Source organism: Neoarius graeffei, chromosome 3 (genome assembly GCF_027579695.1).
Source record: "Neoarius graeffei isolate fNeoGra1 chromosome 3, fNeoGra1.pri, whole genome shotgun sequence".
In the NCBI taxonomy this organism is placed as follows: Eukaryota; Metazoa; Chordata; class Actinopteri; order Siluriformes; family Ariidae; genus Neoarius; species Neoarius graeffei.
In genome coordinates this window covers 16,873,606-16,898,748 of record NC_083571.1, presented here as the reverse complement: position 1 = coordinate 16,898,748, position 25,143 = coordinate 16,873,606, and the positions used below count along the sequence as shown (strand labels likewise).

Genomic DNA, 25,143 nt, shown 5'->3' with positions numbered 1-25,143 from the left:
GCGTCCAGATGTTTACTTTCCACTGAGGAGATGTAGTTGGCTAACTCGGCTGTGGTGGTGATAGCGTTAGCCTCAGGTGAGATGTAAACACAGATGATAATAACTGATGCAAATTCCCATGGGAGGAATGATGGTTTACATTTCACAGTTAGGTATTCCAGGTGAGGGGAACATGCATGTGAGAGTTCTGTGGAGTTAGTGCACCAGTATTCATTGATCATTATGCAGACACCACCACCTTTTGACTTGTGCGACAGTTCAGGTGATCTGTCAGCACAGTATAACGTGAAACCTGGAGGTGTTACCACTTGATCAGGAACTGAATGATCGAGCCAGGTCTCTGTCAAGCAGATGGCGGAGCAGTCACTGTAGTCCTTGTTGGTTTGTATCATGAGTTGCAGTTCATCCATTTTGTGACGAAGAGATCTGACATTGGATAGCAGGAGGGCCGGGAGCGGTGGTTGGTACAGGCGTCTCCTGAACCTGGCACAGGTGCCTGAGCGGCGCCCTTGTTTGGACGGCAGCTGTGGTGTTGAGCGCCTTGCGATGTTCAAATCCCGAAGTTTCTCCTCTAGTTGGGATGACAGTGGGTCCAAGTCAGAGTAACAGGAAGAAGTGAGGTGTAGTAGTTCAGCCCGGGTATAACGGATGACACACGACACTTTACAAACAAATAACGCGGACATAAGACAGACTGACAGGAACACTGCTTGTACTGTGGCAAGCCTCTCGGCCGCCATCTTGGATCAGAGCTGTGATTAAACAAATAAAGTGTGATTAAAAATGTGATTAAACAAATATCTGGGATGGTTAAATATGGAGGAATCATGAATGATGAATTTGTTGACCTTTTATGAACATAATTATAGTGCAATTGCTGTGCAAAACAATTTTATTTGACACATATGATATAATCAGCTGTGCTGTATCTGTTATGAATAAGTACTTGGAACTGTCATAAGGGTTTAACCCAAGTAACCCCCAGCTACCCAGCTACGCCTCTGTGCTAATGAATTCCCACATTTCAGATGAAGATAACAAGCGATAATGAGCAGGTTGAAGTTTTCTTGATCTCAGGTTCCAAATTTTAAAATCATATTGTGTCCAGAATAGGAACCAGGCCTTGTTATAGTGTGGGAGGAATTCTGTTTGAACTGGCCTATCGAAACCACAGGAGATCTGGTAGTGATTCCAAGAGAAGATGGTACATGAACGCATGTGATCTACTTGGAAGTGTCATAAAAAATACACTAGACTTGTACAATTTTCTTTCTTTTTATACTATCTTTTTCCAGGGAAGCCATGGTCTAATGGTTAAAGTTTTGGGACTGAAAGATTGCTGGTTCAATTGTCTGAAGTGCCTTTGAGCAAGACACTTAACCCCCAACTGCTCTGGCAAGAGTAGTGGTGTACTTTGTGTCTGATTAGCCAAAGTAAAACTGATGATGCAATTAACAGTTTGGGCAGTAGCCTGGCCAAAACTTTAAACAAAAAAAACAACAACCCTATACTAGCTTTTAGCTTGATATCATTCTCAGATCCTGACCTATTGAATGAACATGAGGATATGCTTTTATAGAGACTACAAAGCTTCTTTAAGTTCCTCTGGACAAGTCCACTCTCAGTCACTCACTTTCTTGAAGAGCTTCATCTTGATCAGGGCCATGGTTGATCTAGAGCCTATCCCAGAGTTACTGGGCATGGCATGGGAATACATGGGAATGGGTCTCCCAAGGCAAATCGGTTCCAGGGGAGGGGCCAGACTAAGAGCAATTCAAGACCCTGATGAAACGGCAAAAAAGGAGCTGCAGCACTTCACCCGGGAGCAAGAAACCAGGGCCTCCTCCTGGAGCCAGATTTGGGAGGGGAGCTCACCAGCGAGTGTCTGTTGGCTGGGCCTTGGCCCATGGGGCCTGATCGGGCACAGCCTGAAGATAATACATGGAGCTGCTGCCATGTGGGCTCACCCCCCCCAAGGACAGGCACCAGGGTCAAGTGCATTGTGAGCCGGGTGGCAGGCAAAGGTGGGAGCCTGGGCGTGCTGATCCTTGGCAGTGTAGACTAGTGATTGGGACATGGAATGTCACCGCTCTGGTGGGGAAAGAACTGGGGCTGATGCGGGAGGTGGAGCAGTACTAACTAGATATAGTTGGGCTCGCCTCCATGCATAGCACTCGTTCTGGAACCAAACTCCTGGAGAGGGGGTGGACTTGCTCCTTTTCTGGTGTTGCACAGGGTGAGAGGCACTGGGCAGATGTAGGAATACTCACGAGCCCCCGGCTGAGTGCCGCAGTGTTGGAGTTCTCCCCGGAGAATGAGAGGGTCACCTCTATGCGACTGCAAGTTGCTGAGAGGAAAACTGTGACTGTTTGTGCTTATGTACCAAACAGCAGTGCAGAGTATTTGGCCTTCTTGGATTCACTGGGTGGTGTCCTGGAAGGGGTGCTGACTGGGGACTCCATAGTCCTCCTGGGGGACTTCAACACTCACATAGGCAATGATGGAGAAACCTGGAGTGGGGTGATTGGGAGGAACGGCCTGCCTGATCTAAACCCGAATGGTGTTTTGTTGTTGGACTTCTGTGCTCATCATGGATTGACCATAACAAACACCATGTTCAAACATAAGGTGGTTCATAAGTGTACCTGGTACCAGAACACCTTAGGCCAAAGATTGATGATCGACTTTGTTGGCATATCATCAGATCTGAGGCCGTATGTCTTGGACACTCGGGTGAAGAGAGGAGCAGAGCTGTCAACTGATCACCACCTGATGGTGAGTTGGATCAGATGGCAGGGGAGGCTGCCAGACAGACCCGGCAAACCCAAACGTGTAGTGAGGGTGAACTGGGAACATCTGGTGGAGTCCTCTGTTCATAAGGTCTTCAATTCCCACCTCCAGAAGAGTTTTTCATGCATTCCGGGACAGTCCAGACAACAAGAGTTGGGGACATGGAATCCGAATGGACCATGTTCAAAGCCTCCATTGTAGAGGCGGCTGGTAGGAGCTGTGGCTGAAAGGTCATTGGTGCCTGTCATGGCGGTAACCTAAGAACCCACTCGTGGACACCGGTGGTGAAGGAAGCCCTCAAACTGAAGAAAAAGACCTTTCGGACTTGGTTGGCTCAGGGATCCCTTGAGGCAGCAGGCAGGTACTGGGCGGCCAGAATGGCTGCAGCTTCGGTAGTTGTTAAAGCAAAAACTCAGGTGTGGGAGGAGTTTGGGGAGGCCATGGAGAAGGACTTTTGGTTGGCCTCAAGGAAGTTCTGGCAAACCATTTGGTGACTCAGGAAAAGTGAAGCAGGGCTTGCCTCAGGTTGTGTACAGCTGGGGACCAGAATGGCTGACCCAAACTGGGGATTTTGTCAGGCGGTGGAAGGAGCACTTTGAGGAGCTCCTGAACCTGTCCTACATGTTCTCCAGGGAGGAGGTGGAGTCTGAGGACTCAGGGGAAGCTTCACCCATATCTCTGACAGAGGTCACTGAGGCAGTCAAGAAGCTCCTTGGTGGCAAGGTGCCAGGGGTGGATGAGATTTGCCTTGAGATACTGAAGGCTCTGGACACTGTTGGGCTGTCTTGGCTAACACGCCTCTTCAATGTTGCATGGAGGTTGGGTACAGTGCCTGTGGAGTGGCAGACTGGGGTGGTGGTTCCACTTTTCAAAAAGGGGGACCAGAAAGTGTGCTCCAATTATAGGGGTATCACACTGCTCAGCCTCCCCAGGAAAGTTTATTGCAGGGTGCTGGAAAGGAGGCTCTGACTGATTGTTGAACCTTGGATCCAGGAGGACCAATGTGGATTCTGTCCTGGCCATAGAACAGTGGACCAGCTCTTTACCCTGGCAGGGTTGTTGGGGGGTTCATGGGAGTATGACCAGCTAGTCTACATGTGTTTTGTAGATTTGGAAAAGGCTTACAACCGTGGCCCCTAGGGGCTCTTTGGGGGGCACTGCGGGAGTATGGGGTATCAGGGCCATTGCTATGAGCCATCCAGTCCTTGTACAACCAAAGTGTGAGTTGTGTCTGAATTCTTGACACAAAATAAAACACGTTTCTGGTGGGTGTTGGACTCCACCAAGGCTGTCCCTTGTCGCTGATCCTATTTGTGATATTCATGGATGGGATCTCAAGGCGCAGCCAGGGTGAGGAGGGTGTCCAGTTTGGGAACCTCAGAATTGCATCTCTGCTTTTTGGTTCTGTTGGCTTCTTCAGAGCATGACCTTCAGCAAGCACTGGGGTGGTTTGCAGCCGAGAGTGGAGTGGCTGTGATGAGAGTCAGCACCTCCAAGTCTGAGGCCATGGTTCTCTGCTGGAAAACAGTGGAGTGTGCCCTCCAGGTTGGGAGTGAGTTACTGCCTCAAGTGAAGGAGTTCAAGTATCTCAGGGTCTTGTTCACAAGTGATGGTAAAATGGAGTGTGAGACAGACAGGAGGATTGGGGTGGCATCAGCAGTAATGCGGGCATTGTACTGATCTGTCATGGTGAAGAGGAAGCTGAGCTGGAAGGCAAAGCTCTCAATTTACCAGTGAATCTATGTTTCAACCCTCACCTATGGTCATGAGCTTTGGGTAGTGACCGAAAGGGTGAGATTGCGGATACAAGTGGCTGAAATGTGCTTTCTCCAGATAGTGAGGAGCTCAGATATTGGGAGGGATCTTCAAGTTCAAGTTCAAAGTGTTTATTGTCATATGCACAGTAAGGACATGTCCACTTGCACAATGAAATTCTTAGTTTGCTGTCCACCATGAATGCCAATTACAAATAAATAAATAGGCAGAAAAAGTAATACAAAGTAAAGGCAATATAGTGCAAAAATAAAAGCAAAGAAAAGCAAAAGCGACAAAAACAAAAACATCCAGTATAGTACAAAATAAAGGTAAATGTAGTGCAAAATAGGTAGTGTAATACGGCAATGATCAGATGTAGCAGTAGAAGGGCAGTAATGTGTGAATGTGCAAACAATGTAACCAGTCAAGGAAACAGTGGCAAAATGGCAGTAATGTGCAAACATGTGCAAACAATGTAACCAGATATAAACAGTCAAGGAACAGCAGCAAAAAGGGCAGTAATGTGCAAATAAATATAAACATATGTAAACAGTCAAGGACAGTTTACAGGGAGGTAATCCATGGTTATAGACTCCTGTCGCCTGTTCAGGAGTCTGATGGCAGTGGGAAAGAAAGAGTTCTTTAGTCTGACAGTCTTACATTTCAGACTTCTGTACCTCCGGCCTGAGGGTAGGAGTGTGAACAGTCTGTGCTGGGGGTGGGTGGGGTCTTTGAGGATGGAGGCAGCTCTCCTGTGGACTCTGCCATGGTAGATGCTCTGCAGAAAGGGCAGTGGAGTTTTGGTGATACTCTCAGCAGTCTTCACCACCATCTGCAGGCGTTTGTGGTCCATTGCTGTCGTACCACACAGTGATACAATTGGTCAGGATGCTCTCAATCACGCAGTTGTAAAAGTTGCTGAGGATCTTGGGTGACATGCCAAACTTCCTCAGCCTCCTCAGAAAGTACAGTTGCTTTTGAGCCTTCCTAACCAGCTGTGTGGTGTTAGGTGTCCATGTGAGGTCCTCACTGATATGAACACCCAAGTATTTGAAGCTACTCACCCTCTCCACCTCAGGGTCCCGGATGAACAGTGGCCGATGAGGTCTCCTCTCCTTCCTCATGTCCACTATCATCTTCTTCATCTTGTCCGTGTTGAAGGTGAGGTTGTTGTCCTCACACCATGACATCAGACTGGCCACCTCCCTCCTGTAGGCTGTTTTGTCACCGCCAGTGATGTGTCCTATCACTGCAGTGTCATCCATGAACTTCAGGATGATGTTGTCCTGAAGGGAGGCGACACAGTCATGGATGAACAGGGTGTAGAGGATGGGGCTGAGGATGCATCCCTGTGGGGTGCCAATATTTGTGATGATGCTGGATGAAGTCGTATGAGTTTGTGGGTGATGACAGTGTTGAAGGCACAGCTGTAGTCAACAAAGAGCATCCTGATGTAAGAGTCTTTGTTTTCCAGGTGGGAGAGGGCATAATGGAAGGCAGCAGCGATGGCATCTGAGGTGGACTTGTTGGGCCTGTAGGCATACTGCAGGGGGTCTAGGGTTTCTGGTATGCTGTTTTGAATGTGGGCCAGTACCACTCTCTCAAAGCACTTTGAGATGATTGGAGTGAGTGCTATTGGCCTGTAATCATTCAGGCAGGTGGGTGGGCTCTTCTTGGGAAGAGGGACAATAGTTGTGGTCTTGAAGCAGGAGCTCTGGCTGAGGGAAAGGTTGAAGATGGTGGTGAAAACATCAGCCAGCTCATTGGCACATACCCTGAGGGCCCACCCAGGGATGTTGTCTGGTCCTGCTGCCTTTCTGGGGCTGATCTTCCTCAGAGCTTTGTGTACCTGGCCTGATGAGACTGTTGGTGAGGGGGTCGGGTGGTCCAGGTGAGTGTGTGCCTCCTCTCTGTGCTGTAGCTGGAGGTCTCAAAGCGGGTGTAGAGTGTTGAGGTCATCCAGCAGGCTGTCTGTGGAGCTGATGGTGCTGGTGGTGGTCCTGTAGTCTGTGATGTGCTGCAGTCCTTGCCACATTCGCCCAGGGTCAGCAGTAGAATAGAAGCCATCCAGCTTCTCTCTGTACTGCCTCTTGGCCACTGTAATGGCTTTCCTCAGTCTATACTTCGCCGCTTTGTACGCCGTCTCATTGCCTGATCTAAATGCAAGAGAGCGGGGACACAGAATGTGTTGTAGCTGACTGTTTACCCAGGGCTTTTGGTTGGGGAACTTCCTGATCTGTATGGTGGGCACGATGTTGCAGACACGTGCTGATGTACCCAGTCACATACTCAGCATAGTCCTGTATACTGACAGAAGAGTCCTCCAAAGTGGCTGCAGCTTTAAACACATCCCAGTCTGTCCAAGCAAAACAGTCCTGAAGGGTGCTCTCAGTCTCTGGGTTCCAGAGTTTGACTTGTTTGGTGACAGGATTTGTTTGTTTTAGTCTTTGTAGGTTGGATACAGGAACAAAGAGATGTGGTCCGAGTGTCCAAAGTGGGGGCAGGGTGTGGCCCTGTATGCACCGAGTATGTTGCTGTAAACATGGTCCAGTGTGTTCTTATCATGGGTGGGGATGTCCACATGTTGAAAATATTAAGGGAATACAGTCCATAAATTGCACTGATTAAAGTCACCGGTGATGATAAAAACAGCCTTGGGATGAGCCATCTTTAACACACTGATGTCATCATGGAGTTTGCTGAGTGCTGCCGTAGAGTTAGCTCGCGGGGGGATGTAAACAGCGGCCAAAAACACAGCAGTGAATTCCCTTGGGAGAAAATGGGGTGGCATTTCAGCAGTAACAGCTCCACATCTGGTGAACAGTGCTTATAAACAGTCTGTATATCTCCACACCAAGAGTTGTTAATAAACACACACACACCTCCCCCTTTAGCCTTACCGGAGGCTGCGGTCCGGTCTCCTCAGTGTACAGAGCGAGTCTGTAGCTGAATGGCGCATTCTGGGATCTTGGAGTAGAGCTGCTGCTCCTTCATGTCAAAAGGAGTCAGCTGAGGTGGTCTGGCCGATGCCTCCTGGGCACCTTCCTTTGGAGGTTTTCCAGGCACATCCAACTGGGAGGAGACCTCAGGGTAGACCCAGAACACGCTGGAGAGATTATATATTCCATCTGGCCTGGCAATGCCTTGGGATCCCCCAGGAGGAACTGGAAAGCATTTCTGGGGAGAGGGACACCTGGAATACCCTGCTTAGCCTCTGCTGCTACCACGACCCGACTTTGGATAAGTGGAAGAAAATGGATGGATGGATTTTTCATACTATCCCTACTTTTTCTGATTTGGGGTTTGTAGAGCTCTCTGAGGTGTGGGTGGAGCACAGAGGACGGCAGGACAAAGCTTCAGGTACGAATCGGCTTTTATTGCCAGACTTTTCAGTATAACAACACCGTTTTATTCTGGTAAATACACACACACACACACGCTGTGTTCTTGTCCCGGGAAGAGCTCTCCTCTGCTCTCCCTCTGCCTCCTTAAATAGGGCGCGGTTACTGGGAAGACACACAAACACAGGTTAATTACCATCAGGTGTAGTGATTCTGCCACTCACCTTCCCTGGCTCCGCCCTCCTGTCACAGACCGGCGCTTGACCACGCCCCCGCTGCCACATACCCCCACCGCCCGACTCAGGCCAGGCAGCCGTCCGGCCCGCAGCCGACTCCCCCCCCCTTGACGGAAGAGGAAGTCCGCCACGACCATCTGTGCCCCCGGCCTGTGGACCACCTTGAAATTGAAGGGTTGGAGTGCCAGATACCAACGGGTGATCTGCGCGTTGGCATCTTTCATGTGGTGGAGCCACTGGAGGGGCACGCGGTCCGAACAGAGGGTGAAAGGGCGCCCCAGCAGGTAGTAATGGAGGGCAAGGACCGCCCACTTGATCGCCAGGCATTCCTTCTCAATAGTGCTGTAGAGCCCCTCACGCACCGACAGCTTCCTGCTTATGTACAGGATGGGGTGGTCCTCCCCCTCCACCTCCTGGGACAACACCGCCCCCAGCCCCCTGTCTGACGCGTCGGTCTGCAACACAAAAGGGAGAGAAAAGTCAGGGGAGTGTAATAGTGGCCCCCCACACAGTGCAGCCTTTACCTCAGAGAAAGCCCGCTGGCACTGCTCCGTCCACTGGACCGGATCTGGCGCCCCCTTTTTAGTGAGGTCAGTCAGCGGGCTGGTGACGTCCAAATAATTAGGTATAAACCTACGATAGTAGCCAGCCAGCCCCAGGAACTGTCTCACCCCCTTTTTGGTCTTGGGCCTCGGGCAGGCCGCAATCGCTGCTGTCTTATTAATTTGGGGACGCACCTGCCCATTGCCCAAGTGGAAGCCCAGATACCGTACTTCCACCCGCCCAATTGCACACAGTGAGACCCGCCCGCCTCAGCGACCTAAGGACGGCCCTCAGGTGTTGCAGGTGCCGCTGCCAGTTGTTACTATAAATGATAATGTCATCAAGATATGCGGCCGTATAGGTGGCATGGGGCCGGAGGACCCTGTCCATCAGCCGCTGAAACGTAGCGGGCGCCCCAAACAGCCCAAAAGGAAGTGTGACAAATTGGTGTAAGCCGAACAGTGTGGAAAAGGCCGTTTTCTCCCAGGATAATGGAGTCAAGGGGATCTGCCAATATCCCTTCGTCAAATCCAGTGTCAAGTAAAAGCGAGCCGTGCCTAGTCGATCGAGCAGCTCGTCAATACGAGGCATTGGGTACGCGTCGAATTTAGACACCGCGTTGACTTTTCTATAGTCCACACAGAACCGGACCGACCCGTCAGCCTTGGGTACCAAGACCACCGGGCTGCTCCAGTCACTGTGGGACTCCTCGACGATGCCCATTTCGAGCATGGTCTGAAGTTCTTCCCGAACCACCTTTTTTTTGTGTTCGGGTAGCCTGTAAGGGCGGCTACGCACTACCACCACCGGGGGTGTCTCTATGTGGTGTTCTATGAGGTTAGTGCGACCGGGCAGGGGCGAGAACACATCTGAAACTCGGCTTGCAACTGGGCGACCTCCGTGAGTTGGGTCGGGGAGAGGTGGTCTCCACAGGGGACCGGAGAGGTACGTGATGCCAATGTCCCTTTTTGAACCTCCAGCCCCAGCTCCGCCTTCTCCGGAACTACCGACACCAACGCCACGGGGACCTCCTCGTTCCAGAGTTTAAGCAGATTGAGGTGGTAGATCTGTAGCACCCCCTCCCTGTCTGTTCGCCTTACCTCATAGTTGATGTCCCCGACTCGCCGTGTGACCTCAAAGGGTCCTTGCCACTTGGCGATTAATTTGGAGCTCGACGTGGGCAACAGTATGAGTACCTTATCTCCCGGAGTGAACTCTCTAAGGCGCGTGCCCTTGTTGTACAGGCGGGCTTGCCATTCCTGGGCCTGCCGCAAATTCTCCTGAGTTAGGTGGGTGAACATGTGGAGTTTTGCGCGCAGGTCCATAACGTACTGAATTTCGTTTTTACTCTGTGAAGGTCCCTCCTCCCAATTTTCTCGCAGCACATCTAAAATGCCGCGTGGCTTACGCCCGTATAGCAATTCAAACAGGGAGAACCCCGTGGAGGCTTGGGGGACCTCTCGCACTACAAATAACAAGGGTTCGAACCATTTATCCCAGTTACGTGCGTCCTCATTTACGAATTTTTTAATTATATTCTTGAGGGTGCGATTGAACCGTTCAACTAAACCGTCCGTTTGTGGGTGATAAACGCTGGTGCAGATCGGCTTAATACCTAATAGCCCATACAGTTCGCTCAGTGTTCGTGACATAAACGAGGTGCCTTGGTCAGTCAGAATCTCTTTCGGGATTCCAACCCGGGAGATGACGTGGAAGAGGGCCTCCGCAATACTGCATGCTGAGATATTGCGAAAAGGCACCGCTTCCGGGTATCGCGTTGCATAGTCCACCAGAACCAATATAAAGCAGTACCCTCGTGTTGACCGATCTAATGGCCCGACGAGATCCATCCCAATTCTTTCGAACGGGGTCTTGATTAATGGTAGGGGGCGCAAAGGCACTTTTGGAATGGCCGCTGGATTTACTAACTGACATTCGCAGCATGCCGTACACCACTTACGGACATCGCCGCGAATCCCCGGCCAATAGAATCGGGCCATTATCCGGGCTAGTGTTTTATCCTGCCCTAGGTGTCCAGCCATGGGATTAAAGTGAGCCGCCTGAAATACCAATTCCCGGCGGCTCTTTGGAATTAACAGCTGTGTGACTCGCTCTTTCGTCTGAGTGTCCTGTGTCACTCGATATAATCTATCCTTCATAATAGAAAAATAGGGGAAGGACAGGGTGGTGTTTGGCTGGAGCGTTTGACCATCGATTACTCTCACTTGGTCAAACGCATGTCGCAGAGTCTCGTCTCACGATTGTTCTAATGGGAAATCCGCGAGGGATTCCCCAACAGAAAGAGGAGGAGCCGGCGGCTCCTCACTCTGTCGCGGAGATGACGTAGACGGCTCTGCGACAGCAGCTCCAGCCAAAGCGACACCGGGACCTACCCCTGTCAAATGGCAGGACCCACTCTTTACTAGGCGCGTCATTAAACCCCGAAATCCCGGCCAATCAGTCCCCAAAATTAAAGAGTGGGTAAGGCGAGGATTAACCGCCGCCTTTACTATAGATTTTTCCCCTCTGAAAAATATGTGGACCGACACCAAAGGGTAGCTGTGAACATCCCCGTGCACACACAACACCTTCACCCCCTGTGCTCCCCCCAATGCCTCGTCTTGCACCAGGCTTTGGCGGATCGAGGTCTGATTGCAACCAGAATCCACCAACGCCTGATATGTAGCCCCTTGGACACTCACCGGTATGCGATACGCTCCGGCCCGATCGAGGGCAGCTTCTGGCACGTCGGGGATCCATACCACCGCGCCCACCTCCATTGCTGCGCACTGTTGTTGCAGGTGGCCCGGCTCCCCGCAGTGCCAGCAAACCGGCCCGGGCTTTCCCTCTGCACCTGTGCTCTGGGGCTCACTCACCTGAGTGGGGGGAGAGACAGACACAGAAGGGAGACACGGGAGGGCACCACGGGTGCGGCGGGCTGGCTGGGGTGGAGCCGGCCCCCGCCTCCGTTGTGGGGGAATGGGGCGAGGACAGGACACAGAAGGGAGGGGAGAAAAAGAGAGAGAAGAGGAGAGAAGAGAAGACATCGTCGGCTGTCCTGCCACCGGAACAGCCGCCAAATGATCCTCCGCCAGTCCTACTGCCTGATCCAGCGACGCCGGGCGGTGGCACTGGACCCACTCTGTGGTTCCGGCTGGTAAGCAGGCGATGAACTGCTTCAGCACCACCTGATCGATGATTCCCTCGGCGTTGCGATCGTCGGCCCTCAGCCACCGCCAGCAGGCATCCCGGAGCTGCTGGCCGAACGCGAATGGCCGGCCGACTTCCTCCACCCGCAGCGCACGGAAGCGCTGGCGCTGTTGTTCTGGTGTGCGCCCCACGCGCTGGAGGACGGCCCGGCGAAGGTCCGCGTAGGCCAGCCGGCGGTTGGCGGGGAGCTTTAGCGCGGCCAGCTGCGCCTCTCCCATCAGGAGGGGGAGGAGGCGTGCCGCGAACTGCTCCATCGGCCACCCCGAGGCTTCGGCAACCTGTTCGAACAATGTGAGGAACGCCTCGGGGTTGTCCTGCGGGCCCATCTTGGTCACAGTGAGGGGAGACGGGCCCGTGGCCGGGGCGCTGGTGGACCCCGCCGACGCGAGGAGATGCCGGAATGCCTCGCGATCTTCCTGCTGGGCCAGCACTAGGGCTTCGAAGCGCCGCTCTTGCTCCTTTTGGAGCGTGATGAGCACCTGGTGCTGGCTTTGCTGAGCCGTGGCGAGGGCGTGGACCAGGTCTGTGAATGGGGAGGATTCCATGGGGCTGCGGGGTTGGTGCTCCACCTTTCTCCCGGGTTTCAGCACCACTGTAGAGCTCTCTGAGGTGTGGGTGGAGCACAGAGGATGGCAGGACAAAGCTTCAGGTACGAATCAGCTTTTATTGCCAGACTTTTCAGTATAACAACACCGTTTTATTCTGGTAAATACACACACACACACACGCTGTGTTTTTGTCCCGGGAAGAGCTCTCCTCTGCTCTCCCTCTGCCTCCTTAAATAGGGCGCGATTACTGGGAAGACACACAAACACAGGTTAATTACCGTCAGGTGTAGTGATTCTGCCACTCACCTTCCCTGGCTCCGCCCTCCTGTCACAGACCGGCGCTTGACCACGCCCCCGCTGCCACAGGGTTATACATATATATTGAGGATATTACATGATGGCTTGAAGATATGAAGTTTATCTTTGAGTGGTGAATGTACATATCACAAATGAGCGAAGCGAAATATTTTTCAACAGGAGAAGATAAACTTCATGTCTTTGTGCGACCATGTAATGTTCTTTATATTATATGGACACATTCACAGAAAAAATGTAAGTTAATCAAAAAATTTAATTTTGTACTGGTTCGCCATTTTGACAACACGTCTAGTTAGTGGGAAAACACTGGAAGTGATGTCATTGGAGTGAAATATCTGAAGTTATTATACATACAGGACACTTTTTCAATGGAATAAAAACATGTATTATATTCCCTTCTAGTGGGTTTCATTCATTTGGTTTGATTGCATGCAATATTGTTATCATATCGCTTATCCTACATGTATTACATCACTCTTCCCAATGGAGAATGAGCATTGAATATGATTTACGATATTGCATGGTTGTCAAGACAATATGACGTCCCACGTCAGAGCTGATGCGAATATCCAGTGAGAGTTTTCTGCTGCACATGCGCAGAAGCATTTCTTTGGTTGCCAGTGGCTCCCACAGTAAACTATCACAGTGAATTGAAAATGCCATAAGATACGTATTATACGTAAAACTTCTGTGCTAGCGAGCAACTGTGACAATTTGTAAACAAACATGGCCACTAAGTTTGCATCATGAAAAATGGCAGATTTTAAGAGAATTTTGAAAGAGAAAGACGCGTTGAACACCCGAAAGGCTACTAAAACTTCATTAGATATTCTTCATGTATATTTACAAGAGAAAAACATACCAACAGACATTGAAAAACTGGAAAAGATAGCAATAGCTGAAATATTGTCAAAGTTCTACTTGGAGGTGAAAAAAGTGATAGAGACTTTTCCAACTTTTTGTAAAATCTATAAATTGTTCCATCGAATGTGTATGTATAATAATAATATCGGCTGGCTTTTTTCATGGTATATTAGATATATTCCATTCAGCTAGCATGATACTGAACTCGTCTTTGACTCATTCAATATCATGTTAGCTGAATGGAATATATCTGATATACCACTCAAAGCCAGCGAATATTATTTAAATATGTCACTCAGATCCGTGAACTATTTTACATGAAAAATGCAAGTTTTTCAAAATGAGAAGATAAACTTCATATCTTCAAGCCAGTGTGTGATTTTCTTTTTATTATATAGACACAAACAAAAAAGTACCCAAATTTATCAAAACAATTCATCAATTTCCTCATGAGTGACATATAGAGATTGATGTCACAGTTTTGGTTTTCCATGTCCCAGATGTAGCTTGTATGAAAAATACCAGTGGTGTATTTCCCAGTAAAACACTCGCAATATAAAAATATATAAATTCATTTTAAACTTCCTATTTGCAGAATGCATCAGGAACTCTAGACTTACATTCCTTTCTTCAACCTCCTCTATAATTTTCACCATAGTCACTGAATAATTCATAACACTGAATAATAAGCTTTACAAATACACTGATTTTACGACTTTGAACACTAATAGGTGGCCATGGTATAAGTGAGATAACGCCTCCTGTGGAGAAAACATGAATGTAGAAGCTTTGGAGGGTGTTTGATCTAAAACCATGACCTTTGTGGAGATCTGTCCAGGACAACAGATATGACCTTTTAAAATACCAATTTCATGAGGTGCAAGCAGAGGACATGATTCTCGAACAGTAAAACCGAAACCTTGTGTTTGTGTTGCTGAATCCTTTGCTTGTGTTTCTGCTAATAGCTGATAGATGCAGCTCACAGGTCACGCCTCTGACCTTAAAAGGCAAAGCAGAATACCATTCGTGCTATGGGCTCTAAGAATAAACTCCTCAAACTGCTCAGGGATAAGGTTACACTTGGGCCCTCCCTCTGTGGCCTGTGCATTCTGATCAGCACCTAAGAACAATCTAAGGTGCACCGGAGGGTTTGGATAACTGATTTAGTGGCTACCATCTTTTTTAAATTTTTTTTTACCCCTTTGGTACGTTCAGAAGTAGTTCTGGAAGGTTTGGCCCAAAGAAGCTTTTAGATTTGTTTTAACTTAATTGGATCACTTGATATGACAGGCTTCATCATCTGAGGCCTTACAAGAGGTCCAGGTCCTGGCAGGAACGCCACTTTCTCTTTGGGACACTAACAGAAGACACAGTCCTCACCTTCCATTGGAAAACTACATCTGATTAACTCTTAAGATTAGGATTTCACCAAATCACGGCAGAGATGGAAGGTATAGTCTTCACGTTTTTATGTTTCAGTTGTGCTTTAAAGGTTTGAGAATGGCTTAATCAACACTAGAGACAATGCTGGGACAAGTAGAGCCATTTCAGAGACTGCTTTTGTGGAGGAATTTCATGATTGAGGGCTGCTAAAAATACTCCATATCACATATCCCATCAGCTGTCTGTTATACTCTTTTGAAACATGCAGACCATAAAGGATTTTCAGATATAGCTAACAATTGAATTATGGCTCAATCTGTCTGAGAGGAAATATAACTTCTTAATTCAGTTTAACTGAATTGTATTCTTCTATGGATAGGTGATAGCATTTCATTTCCAGATAGGACAGTAAGTGTATTGTGCTTTTTTCCTTTCTTTTTTCTTTTTTTAAAGAGACTGCAAAAGGTTTTCAATGCTCTGAGGGGTGGGGGGATCCTGTCAATTTCTGGGCAGCTATTTCAAAATAAGTTTTGAAAACTTCTCAAAAGCTATTTTTCCTGACTGGTGATGAAGTTACTTTCAAAAGCAATTATTATGATGATGAAAGACTACTAAATGGATTTCAGCCTTGCGTGAAATAGCTTATTGTTGTGGAGACTTAAAACTGAATTTGATATTCTGATTTAACAGGAGAAGCTGTCAGTCAGACAGATGTAAATAAGCTCTATTTAAAATGTCAGTATTTCAGGGAACAGTAATAGGGGATTGTCTGTCTGCTGACTTGGTCCCTCCAAAAGTTCTAGACTGATATTAGCTGCCATAAATCTCAACACAAGGACAAGGATGTCTGTTGTTTCCTGCCCTTGTCTCAGTGACAGAATTAGTATACAAGTACCAGGTAATCACATAAGGCTGCCAACATGGTCTCTAAACTTATCACATCCAACCTTTGGATCAAAAATTGGAAATGGTTATGATTGGGATTTAGGATGAGATAAGGAGATAGGAGGTCCTTACAGCTTCTTTTCCTGCATTTTGGATTGGTGCTCAGCACAGTGGTGTAGTGGTTAGCACTGTCGCCTCACAGCAAGAAGGTTCTGGGTTCGAGCCCAGTGGCCGACAGGGGCCTTTCTGTGCAAAGTTTGCATGTTCTCCCCGTGTCTGCGTGAGTTTCCTCTGGGTGCTCCAGTTTCCCCCACAGTCCAAAGACATGCAGGTTAGGTTAATTGGTGGCTCTAAATTGACTGTGAGTGTGGATGGTTGTTTGTCTCTATGTGGCACAGAGGTGGATAGTAACTAAGTACATTTACTTGAGTACTGTACTTAAGTACACTTTTTGAGTATCTGTACTTTACTCGAGTATTTTTTTTTTTTGGAGACTTGTGACTTTAACTTAACTACATTTGAAAGACAAATATCATACTTTTCACTCCACTACATTTCTGTCAAGGTCCTCGTTACTCGTTACTATGAAACAGCTTTGAAAGTGGATATTTTTTTCGTTTCTTTTCTAAAACGTGATCGTTTTTTTTTTTGCAGGTGACACTGAGACAGCCTATCAGTAATCACTAGGGTCACATCACATCCATAGACTGTATAAAATCAAGTTCAGTGATTTCTCAGCAGTATTATTTAACATGATCAGTTGACGGCAGAATGGAAGGAGGCGGTTCTTCTGGCAAATGCACACACTCATGGCCATACCTAGAACCCACGTTTCAGTTTTCTGAAAGGATTAAAGATTCATTTCATTTTAAATGTTTGCTTTGTTTGCTGAAAACGAACCACATCACAGCCTATAAAAACTCACCGCCCAACCTGCGGAAGCTTATTGAGATATATGAATGTTTTATTCCAAGAGAAAGCTTGCAACGAAGTTGTATGTGCTTTTAGAGCTAGCGACAATGTTGCAAGTGTACCTATACGGTCTGGTTAGTCAAATGACTTCCTATGGATTTGCCCACCAAGTTGCCATTGCCTTGTCCACAACTAATATTAACACATAACTAGTTAACTCGGACACTGTTAGTTAGCATGTAAAAACAGAGTTATGCTAAAATGAATAACATTAACTTATCTGAAGTCCTTTCAGGAATGTTTTAGCATAATCTTGCCAAATAAACAGAATGTAGAGATGTTTCTTTTCTAGTAGCATTAGCTACCCAATATGATTTCAAGTTTGAAAAGGGTTTGCTAGCATGTCAGGTGGAGTTTCACTCAAACAACCATGATGACACAGCATGCATTCATTTTGTGAATTCACATTTCTGTCTTTGCATTAGGTTTTGTAAGCATTGTGGCAATAATACAACAATGCATTGACAGAAAATGTACTTTCTCATCTCATTATCTCTAGCCACTTTATCCTGTTCTACAGGGTCGCAGGCAAGCTGGAGCCTATCCCAGCTGACTACAGGCGAAAGGCAGGGTACACCCTGGACAAGTCGCCAGATCATCACAGGGCTGACACATAGACACAGACAACCATTCACACTCACATTCACACCTACGGTCAATTTAGAGTCACCAGTTAACCTAACCTGCATGTCTTTGGACTATGGGGTAAACTGGAGCACCCGGAGGAAACCCACACGGACACGGGGAGAACATGCAAACTCCGCACAGAAAGGCCCTCGCCGGCCACGGGGCTCGAACCCGGACCTTCTTGCTGTGAGGCGACAGCGCTAACCACTACACCACTGTGCCGCCTGTACTTTTAATACTTAAGTATTTTTAAAAGCAAGTACTTCAGTACTTTAACTTAAGTAAAAATTTGACTGGACAACTTTCACTTGTATCGGAGTAACATTTAACCAGTGGGATCTGTACTTTGACTTAATTACTTAAGTTGGATACTTTGTCCACCTCTGATGTGGCAGCCCTGGTGACTTGGTCTGGTGACTTGTCCAGGGTGTACCCTGCCTCTCACCCATAGTCAGCTGAGATAGGCTCCAGCTTGCCCGTGACCCTGCACAGGATAAGCGGTTATGGATAATGGATGGATTGGTGCTTGGTGATCATATTCTGGTAAATCACGAGGTTCTAAAGAGTTCTTCTGTTTGTCCCTTTGAGGATCATGATGTAGAAAGTGGATTATACTACAATAACTAGTGTTGTAGTACTTCAGACAGATCTTGGTCTCAAGACCGGTCTCAAGAACACTTTTTGAAGGTCTTGGTCTCGTCTCAGAATTGACTGCATTTCTTGTCTTGGTCTCAGACATAGAGAACTCTGGATTTTATTTCAAGACTGGTCAAGACCACAACAGCAGGGATATTATTAAATTGCTTGTGTATTGTCTGATTTATTTGTGAACATTGTTACTGTGATTGGATGTAAAACTTCCTGCTTCAAATGCAACCAATAACATGACTCGCTGCTAATTCAAAATTTTCGTTACTATTAATGGCCGTCACCCCTACCCTGCCCCCCTTCACACCCACTGATCTGGTCTTGACTCAGTCTTGCCCTGCCTTGGTCTTGACATGGTCTCAGTCCCTCAAAGTCTTGGTCTTGTCTCGGTCTTGATACACTTTGGTCTTAGTTATGACTTGGTCATGGTTTAGGTGGTCTTGACAACAACACTAACAAGAACACAAGAACACTGAAGAGTTCTTTGGTTTGCCCTTTGAAAGAACACTTAAAGATTAAATGTAAAATCCAATAGCAGTTTCCCTGTCCGAAAAGGTTCCAAGGAGAACATCTTCAGAAAGCTTGAATCATTATCCCCCCCAAAGAATCTTTTGAAAATAAATATTTTATTTGATCCTCCAAATCATGGATAGGTAAGAGTTTGCTTGGATTCTTTGTTGAAGTGGTCCTCCAAAGAACATTTATGCTACATTGGAAACAGAAGGTTGCTGCCTTATTCTTTCACTGCCATAAAATTCACTGCAGGTGTCTCATTCGGCAAGACTTTTGACTAAAGGCATCTTCGAAGAACATTTGATTTTGAATGGCCTTTTAAGATAGCATTTGTGGTAACCTGTGATGTCAGCACACCATGTAACTAAACCAGTGAGTTCACTAGTTGGCTAACAGAAGCCTCACAAATCATATCAAACAAACTTATTTGGTTACAGTCACAGGGTTATAAGATGGTACAGTATTTAATTCTCAGGAACTTTTGAAAAATCTAAGAGGAAAAAAAAGCCCTAAAACCTATATTTATATATGAATTCACTTTGCTGTGAAGTTCAGTCCACTGCCTTTTTTTTTCTGTTGCTTGAAAGAGCTGCTGCAGAGATTTATAGGTACTAGGCAGCACCGAGGATGCATCCATGTTACCTTCAATTTGGTGCACTTTGAAAGCATCTTAGAAGCCAGGAAACGAGAGCTTGATCAGCTTTGAGTGGTCCTTGATGCCTCGCTATCTTGTTAGACATCCTCCTGAGGCAGCATTTTTCCCGTTTCGAACACACCCTTAGTTGGTTTTACAGAGGAACAACCAAAGGATCCTTAGGGTTTTAGTTGATCTGGTACTTAAGGGAGAAAATTTGGTCTCAGAGGTTCCTCCGGCTCTACAAATTGGAGGAAAAACAAGATCCATGAGCTTGCATCAGACTCTAGACCTTATATCTGAAATGCAGTAGATCTAGTTAGAACCGTGACAAGTCATTTTTGTATATGTTTAAATTTCATGTCAAAATCCACTTTTCCTCCGCTACCTTGAACCAAAATCACTGACTCTACCTTTCATTACTACACAACCACTTGATCTGCGGACACCATTTTTGATCCCACATGCAAAAACATAATAGTCCCTGAAGGCTATCTGTTGTTTTTTAGCAAAGTGAGCACAGTGGAAGCTCAGCAAATGACTTTCTTGAGTCAGCAACTGGAGAGAGCTTATCTAATCCCCAAAGTGACAACACAGTGTACTGTGAAGGGCTGAGACAGGTGGGCTGAGCTCAGTATACACACACTCACATGTGCGCACACGCACACACACACACACACACACATCCCTTTAGCTAAAGCAGATGTAGTCTGAAAGGCATGGTAGGCTGATTTTATCTTCCACAGGTCATCTCAGGCACCAAGCAGCGCTCTATCTTCTCATAGACATAGAACAGATGAGCAGCATATCACACTGGAGAAAAACCATACACAGAATCACAATGGCTCATCCAAGAATCAATCCTTGCTTCAGACTAAAATTAGATCCTATTGGACCAAATCAATAAGGTGCTCTGTAAAAGGAACAGTGTTTACAAAGGTCATGTGTGGATTGTGTAAGGAATCACCGAGTGACAATTCAGCCTGCTTTGTGCTTCAGATTTATATCCATTTAGAGCTGGCCTTTTGACAAACAGCCACATCAATACATCTTCCCTACTGATAGAAAAGCAGCATTTTTCTTTTCAGTAACCTTGGAAATATCTTAACAATTCCTCCCTGATATATCAGTGCTGTCCTATTCATTTGACACTGTTTCTGTATTCTGTCAATCCAAAACAGTGGATGAAGACAAAAAAACAAACATCCAGTCCCAAAATATAAGTGAGAACAATAATAAATAATTATTATAATAAGTTCAACTTAAACAGCGCCTTTCTCACACCCAAGGTCACTTTACAATTACCAAAAAAAAAAAAAATCCACCAAAAGAGGGTCAGGATGTAATTTCAATGGTGGAGCTACCCACAGTCCCACCAAAAGGCGCATGTAGGTATGTCCCACACCACCTACACAGCCGCTGCGACGTCACCAAGCAACATCGCTCGGAGCATCACGCCATGGATCCACAAAGCAAGCACAGAAGAACCGCTGCACAGAGCGCTGGACAACCCTGATGTTAAAAAGAGCAATGAGCTCACTGCAGTTCATAGCGAGGAGCACAGGCATCACTCGTGGTGGACTAAGGCCTGAAGGAAACCGACACCCAAAATTGGGTCCGGAGCTACGCCACAACCGGCAGACAAAACATTCAAACAGAGAACATTCAAACAAAGAACAAACATCAAACTATACAAACACAAAAAGAAATACAAATGGGAAAAAAAAGAAAAATAAAAAGCTCCGGTGAGAAGCAGCAGCCAAAATGCGCACAGCATACTCTCAACCAGAAATAATGGTCTTTTAAAATTATTACTTGGCACACTGTCTTAAATGATCCCAATGAAGTCATAACTGAATTTTATAACAGACTCTGCAATAATGTGTACTCCATATCTGATTATACATTAAAGACTCTCATGATATACCTGTGATAAAAGAAAATGGCTACGTTCCACTTATGTCATCAATCAGTGCAATCCTGACTCATGTAGAAAATGGGCTTGCATAAACAGAAACATTCTTTGTGAGCTTCCAACAACAAGTTTAATTTATATAGAGCCTTCCACCAACCCAAGGATGCTTTACAGACTAATTAACAGTTATAAAGTAATATATGAGGTGATAGCTGACGAGGCTCGTAGCACTGAGTCAGCTATAAGCCATGTACCGTATGACAAGATTGAGTGGAATAACTGTTTTATTATATCCGCATTCACTGGATTTTGAGAAACAGAGCATTTTTTTTTTTGCAAATTCAATAAATAAAAACTATACAAAACATCTAACAAAATAATTTCAGTTTAGAATGTAAACAAACTGGTGAAATGACAGTAGCAATTTGTGAAAAAGGCTAGAATAATAATTCTTGAAAAATAAAAAAAGATACATTCTTACCATCAAATACTTTTACGCCATATTTTATTGCTTTTTTTTGGGGGGGGGTTCTTCTTATTCTTTAGGGTTTTTTTGGTGGTTGGCAAACCAACTTAAAGCTGCATTACCGCCACCGACCGGGCTGGAGTGTGGAACAGAAGATATTGGGGGGAGGGGGGGAACTATATTCTTGTAGCTATTTCTGTTTCTTTTAAATACTTGATAATAATTTTTGGGGTTTTGTTTTCAAGTAGAGTTTTTATTTCATCCTCGGTTTGTTCTGTTAGGGTTTTGCTGGGATTCGAACCTGGTTCGTTGGTGTGATAATCCAGCAAACCCCCACTAGGCCACCAGGGGGATGACTCAAATGCAGAGGCGTGAGGCGGAAGTAGAAAAAGAATCAAAAGGTTTATTTAAACTATATACACTATATACAGGGCAAAACAAAAGACAAAAAAAAACCAAAGAGTATAATCCAAAAGAAAAGCAAAGTGCAAAAATACAAAAGCTAAGAAGATCAAAAAACACAGTACAAAGGAAACTGGAGATAAACATAACAGCACAAAGACTCCGTGACAAGAGGACTGAACTCAGGGGTATAAATAGACAAACTAATTAAGGACACAGGTGAAGATAATTAGGCAATTAACACAAACTCAAAACACAGGAACAGTGGCGGCCTCTAGAGGCCAAAATGAACACGACATGAAAAGGAAATAACAGCGGCCTCTAGAGGCCAAAACAGTCCTAGTCCTAACATGTTCAGCAACATGCCCTGCCATTTTGTTTTTCTCTACTTTCAGCATATGAGCTGACAGCCTAGTAGTATAGTAGCCAATCAGCGTGTGTGATCACTCATATCCAGTCAATGTGGATAGAATAATAATATTCTTAAGGGAATATGGATATTTTTATACATAGTAACATGTTTTGTTTTCATTTCTCCATTACCACTATGGTATTTATAGCTGTGAGATTTGCCTCATTCTCATCCTCATCCTCATATTCATTGTCCTATTGGTGGCTTTTAGATGAACCAAACAGCAGCAGTCAAACTCTGAGATTATAATAAAAAATGACAATTCAAGAATTTTATTCTTGCCTGCTTTTGGTTGCAGGTGAACATGTTGCCTTATTCCACTGATCTCAACTTATGACCAAAAAATTATTTTACAATTTGTGATTTTTGTCCGTACCCCTAAAATACATACAGTGATTTTAAACCTGGCTTAACTCTAAAGACCTGTCTGTTTTCTGTAGCACGGACCTCATCCACCACCACCACTGTCCTTGAGAGCAAGGGAGGTGAGTCAAGTGCTCCAGCTGCACGAGTGTCCAAACGCACCATGACAGATGAACTGTACACCACTTTCAGCTCCCCCGTGGCCTGGGTCCTGGTCCTGGCCCTCATCATCACCTGGTCTGCAGTTGCCATCATTGTTTTTGACCTTGTGGACACCAAGAGCCTGGAAGGTAGATGCAGATCTTCTTTTCTTCTTTACTATATTGGTTCAAATGTAGGCCTCACTGTCCAGTCCCCTCTGTGCAAATTCATATGAATTCAGACAATTTTGTACAGACTTGTACAATTTCAAATTGCCGCCCAGCTAACAATCAATGGCCAAGCAACAATAGCTGGATAAAGTGTCATGGAAGCTCTAGAGTGATCCTAAAGAAGAAGAACCAAACCAATTACATGGGAAGATACTGTAACAGACTCTGTTTTTTAAACATGAACCTTCTTGGCTTCTGCAGCATTGGATTTTATGTAACTGGACTTTATAATTGTAATTTGATGTTATATAATTGGGTCATTGCCCTCAAAAAGTTATTTGGTTTTAAAGCATTCCTTGGATGGACTGCTTTAATATTCAATGAGGAACACAACAGTATAGGGTTTTCCGTTCAGAAATCATTCCAAGGAGAACCTCTTCAGAAAAATACAAAAGATCTTCAGAAAATGGTAAAAAGATTAACCATCCAAAAACTAACCCCCCCCCCCCCCCCCCCCCCCCTTTTTTTAAAGAGTGTGCTGTTCAAGTCAGGACCATTTTCTAAAAGAAAGATTTGCCAATGTTCTCCAAATCATTCTGGTCAAGCTTCCTTGGATACAAAAATGGTTCTCATTGGAACCACTTCTGATAGTTAAACACTCTCTTGAAACAACTCAGGTTCTACATAGAACATGTAGAGGTTCTTCTAGAGGGACAACCAAACAACAGTTAGTGTTGAGATGTAACAGTCAATAAAAGAAGAGCAACTTTGGTTTCTGAAGTTCCTTAGGTTCTGCATACACGATCAGAAAATAAAGTACATTATTGTAGCTTTAGAGGTACAATGGCTTGTCACTGGGGCAGTACCCTCTAAGGTACTTTTTTGTACTATTGATATACTACTTGGGAAAATATATGTACCTTTTTGGCCCTAAAAAGGTACAAATAGTCACCTCGAGGTCCAATAATGAGCTCTAGGGGGTACATTAGATTGTACCATTGCACCAATCTAGATTGTACTATGGGGGACAGAAATGGACTCCTACTGTACCCCTGTTTCTGACAGTATATTGGAGGAAAAAACAGAACATCAAGGATGTAGTAGTCCATCTGGCCTGCCATCAAAACAACCATAACTATCAAAACATCAAACAGAACTGAAACATGACAATACGAGAGAGGACCAACCTCCATGATAAATTGTTTACAACAGGAAAATCAACAAAGGACTAAATTTTGTTCCCCAAGGGAAGATCTACCCAAAACATCGATCAGAACTGAATTTGCATGATAAATAAGAGAGGAGATGTAATTCTAGTCAAAAGAAAATTTGTTAAGTTTACCTAATTACTAATTTGTTTGCAAAAGATTGACAATAAAAATTGGTCAAACAAAAAATTGACCAAGTTTTGTGCAGAAGGTCTAGTTCTTTCAAATAAAACAATCAGAACTGAAATCAATTGAGAACTGAGGGAGGAGACATGATTTAACTGAAAATAAACAAAGTTGTAAACAAATTGTTTACAACAAGAAAATCAACAAACAAATGACCAAGTTTTTTTTTTTCCCTGAGGGAAGCTCTACCCAAAACATCAATCAGAACTGGAATTGGGTGAGAACTGCAAGAGGAGATACAATTCTAATGAAAAGTCCCAAAACTTGTGAAGTTGACCTAATTGCTAACTCGTTAGCAAAAATTTGACAAAGCAACAACCAGGTTTTGTGTGGAGTGAAGAGCTCTTTCAAAGAAAACAATCAGAAGTGAAATTCATTGAGAACAGAGGGAGGAGATACAATTTAACTGAAAATAAACAAAGTTGTAAACAAATTGTTTATAACAGGAAAATCAACAAAAAACCCACCAATTTTTGTTCCTCAAGGGAAGATCTACCCAAAACATCGATCAGAACTGAAATTGGGTGAGAAATGAAAGAGGATATACAATTCTAGTGAGAGGCCTGGAAAATTAGTTAATTTCATGTAATTATTAACTCATTAACTGAGCTTA

At 45.5% G+C, this 25,143-nt stretch overlaps 1 protein-coding gene across 6 annotated transcripts in view; it reads left to right on the top strand.

Annotated features, from left to right (window-relative positions):
- Positions 1-14,716: 14,716 nt before the first annotated feature.
- trdn (triadin) overlaps positions 14,717-25,143 on the top strand; it is a 265,042-nt gene continuing 254,615 nt past the window's right edge. For all 6 annotated transcript variants that reach the window (XM_060916449.1, XM_060916445.1, XM_060916447.1 and 3 more), the window contains exons 1-2: positions 14,717-15,056; positions 22,903-23,115. In XM_060916449.1, the coding sequence (XP_060772432.1) occupies positions 15,050-15,056; positions 22,903-23,115 (220 nt within the window). In that variant the 5' untranslated portion in view covers positions 14,717-15,049. The remainder of the gene's footprint in view (positions 15,057-22,902; positions 23,116-25,143) is intronic.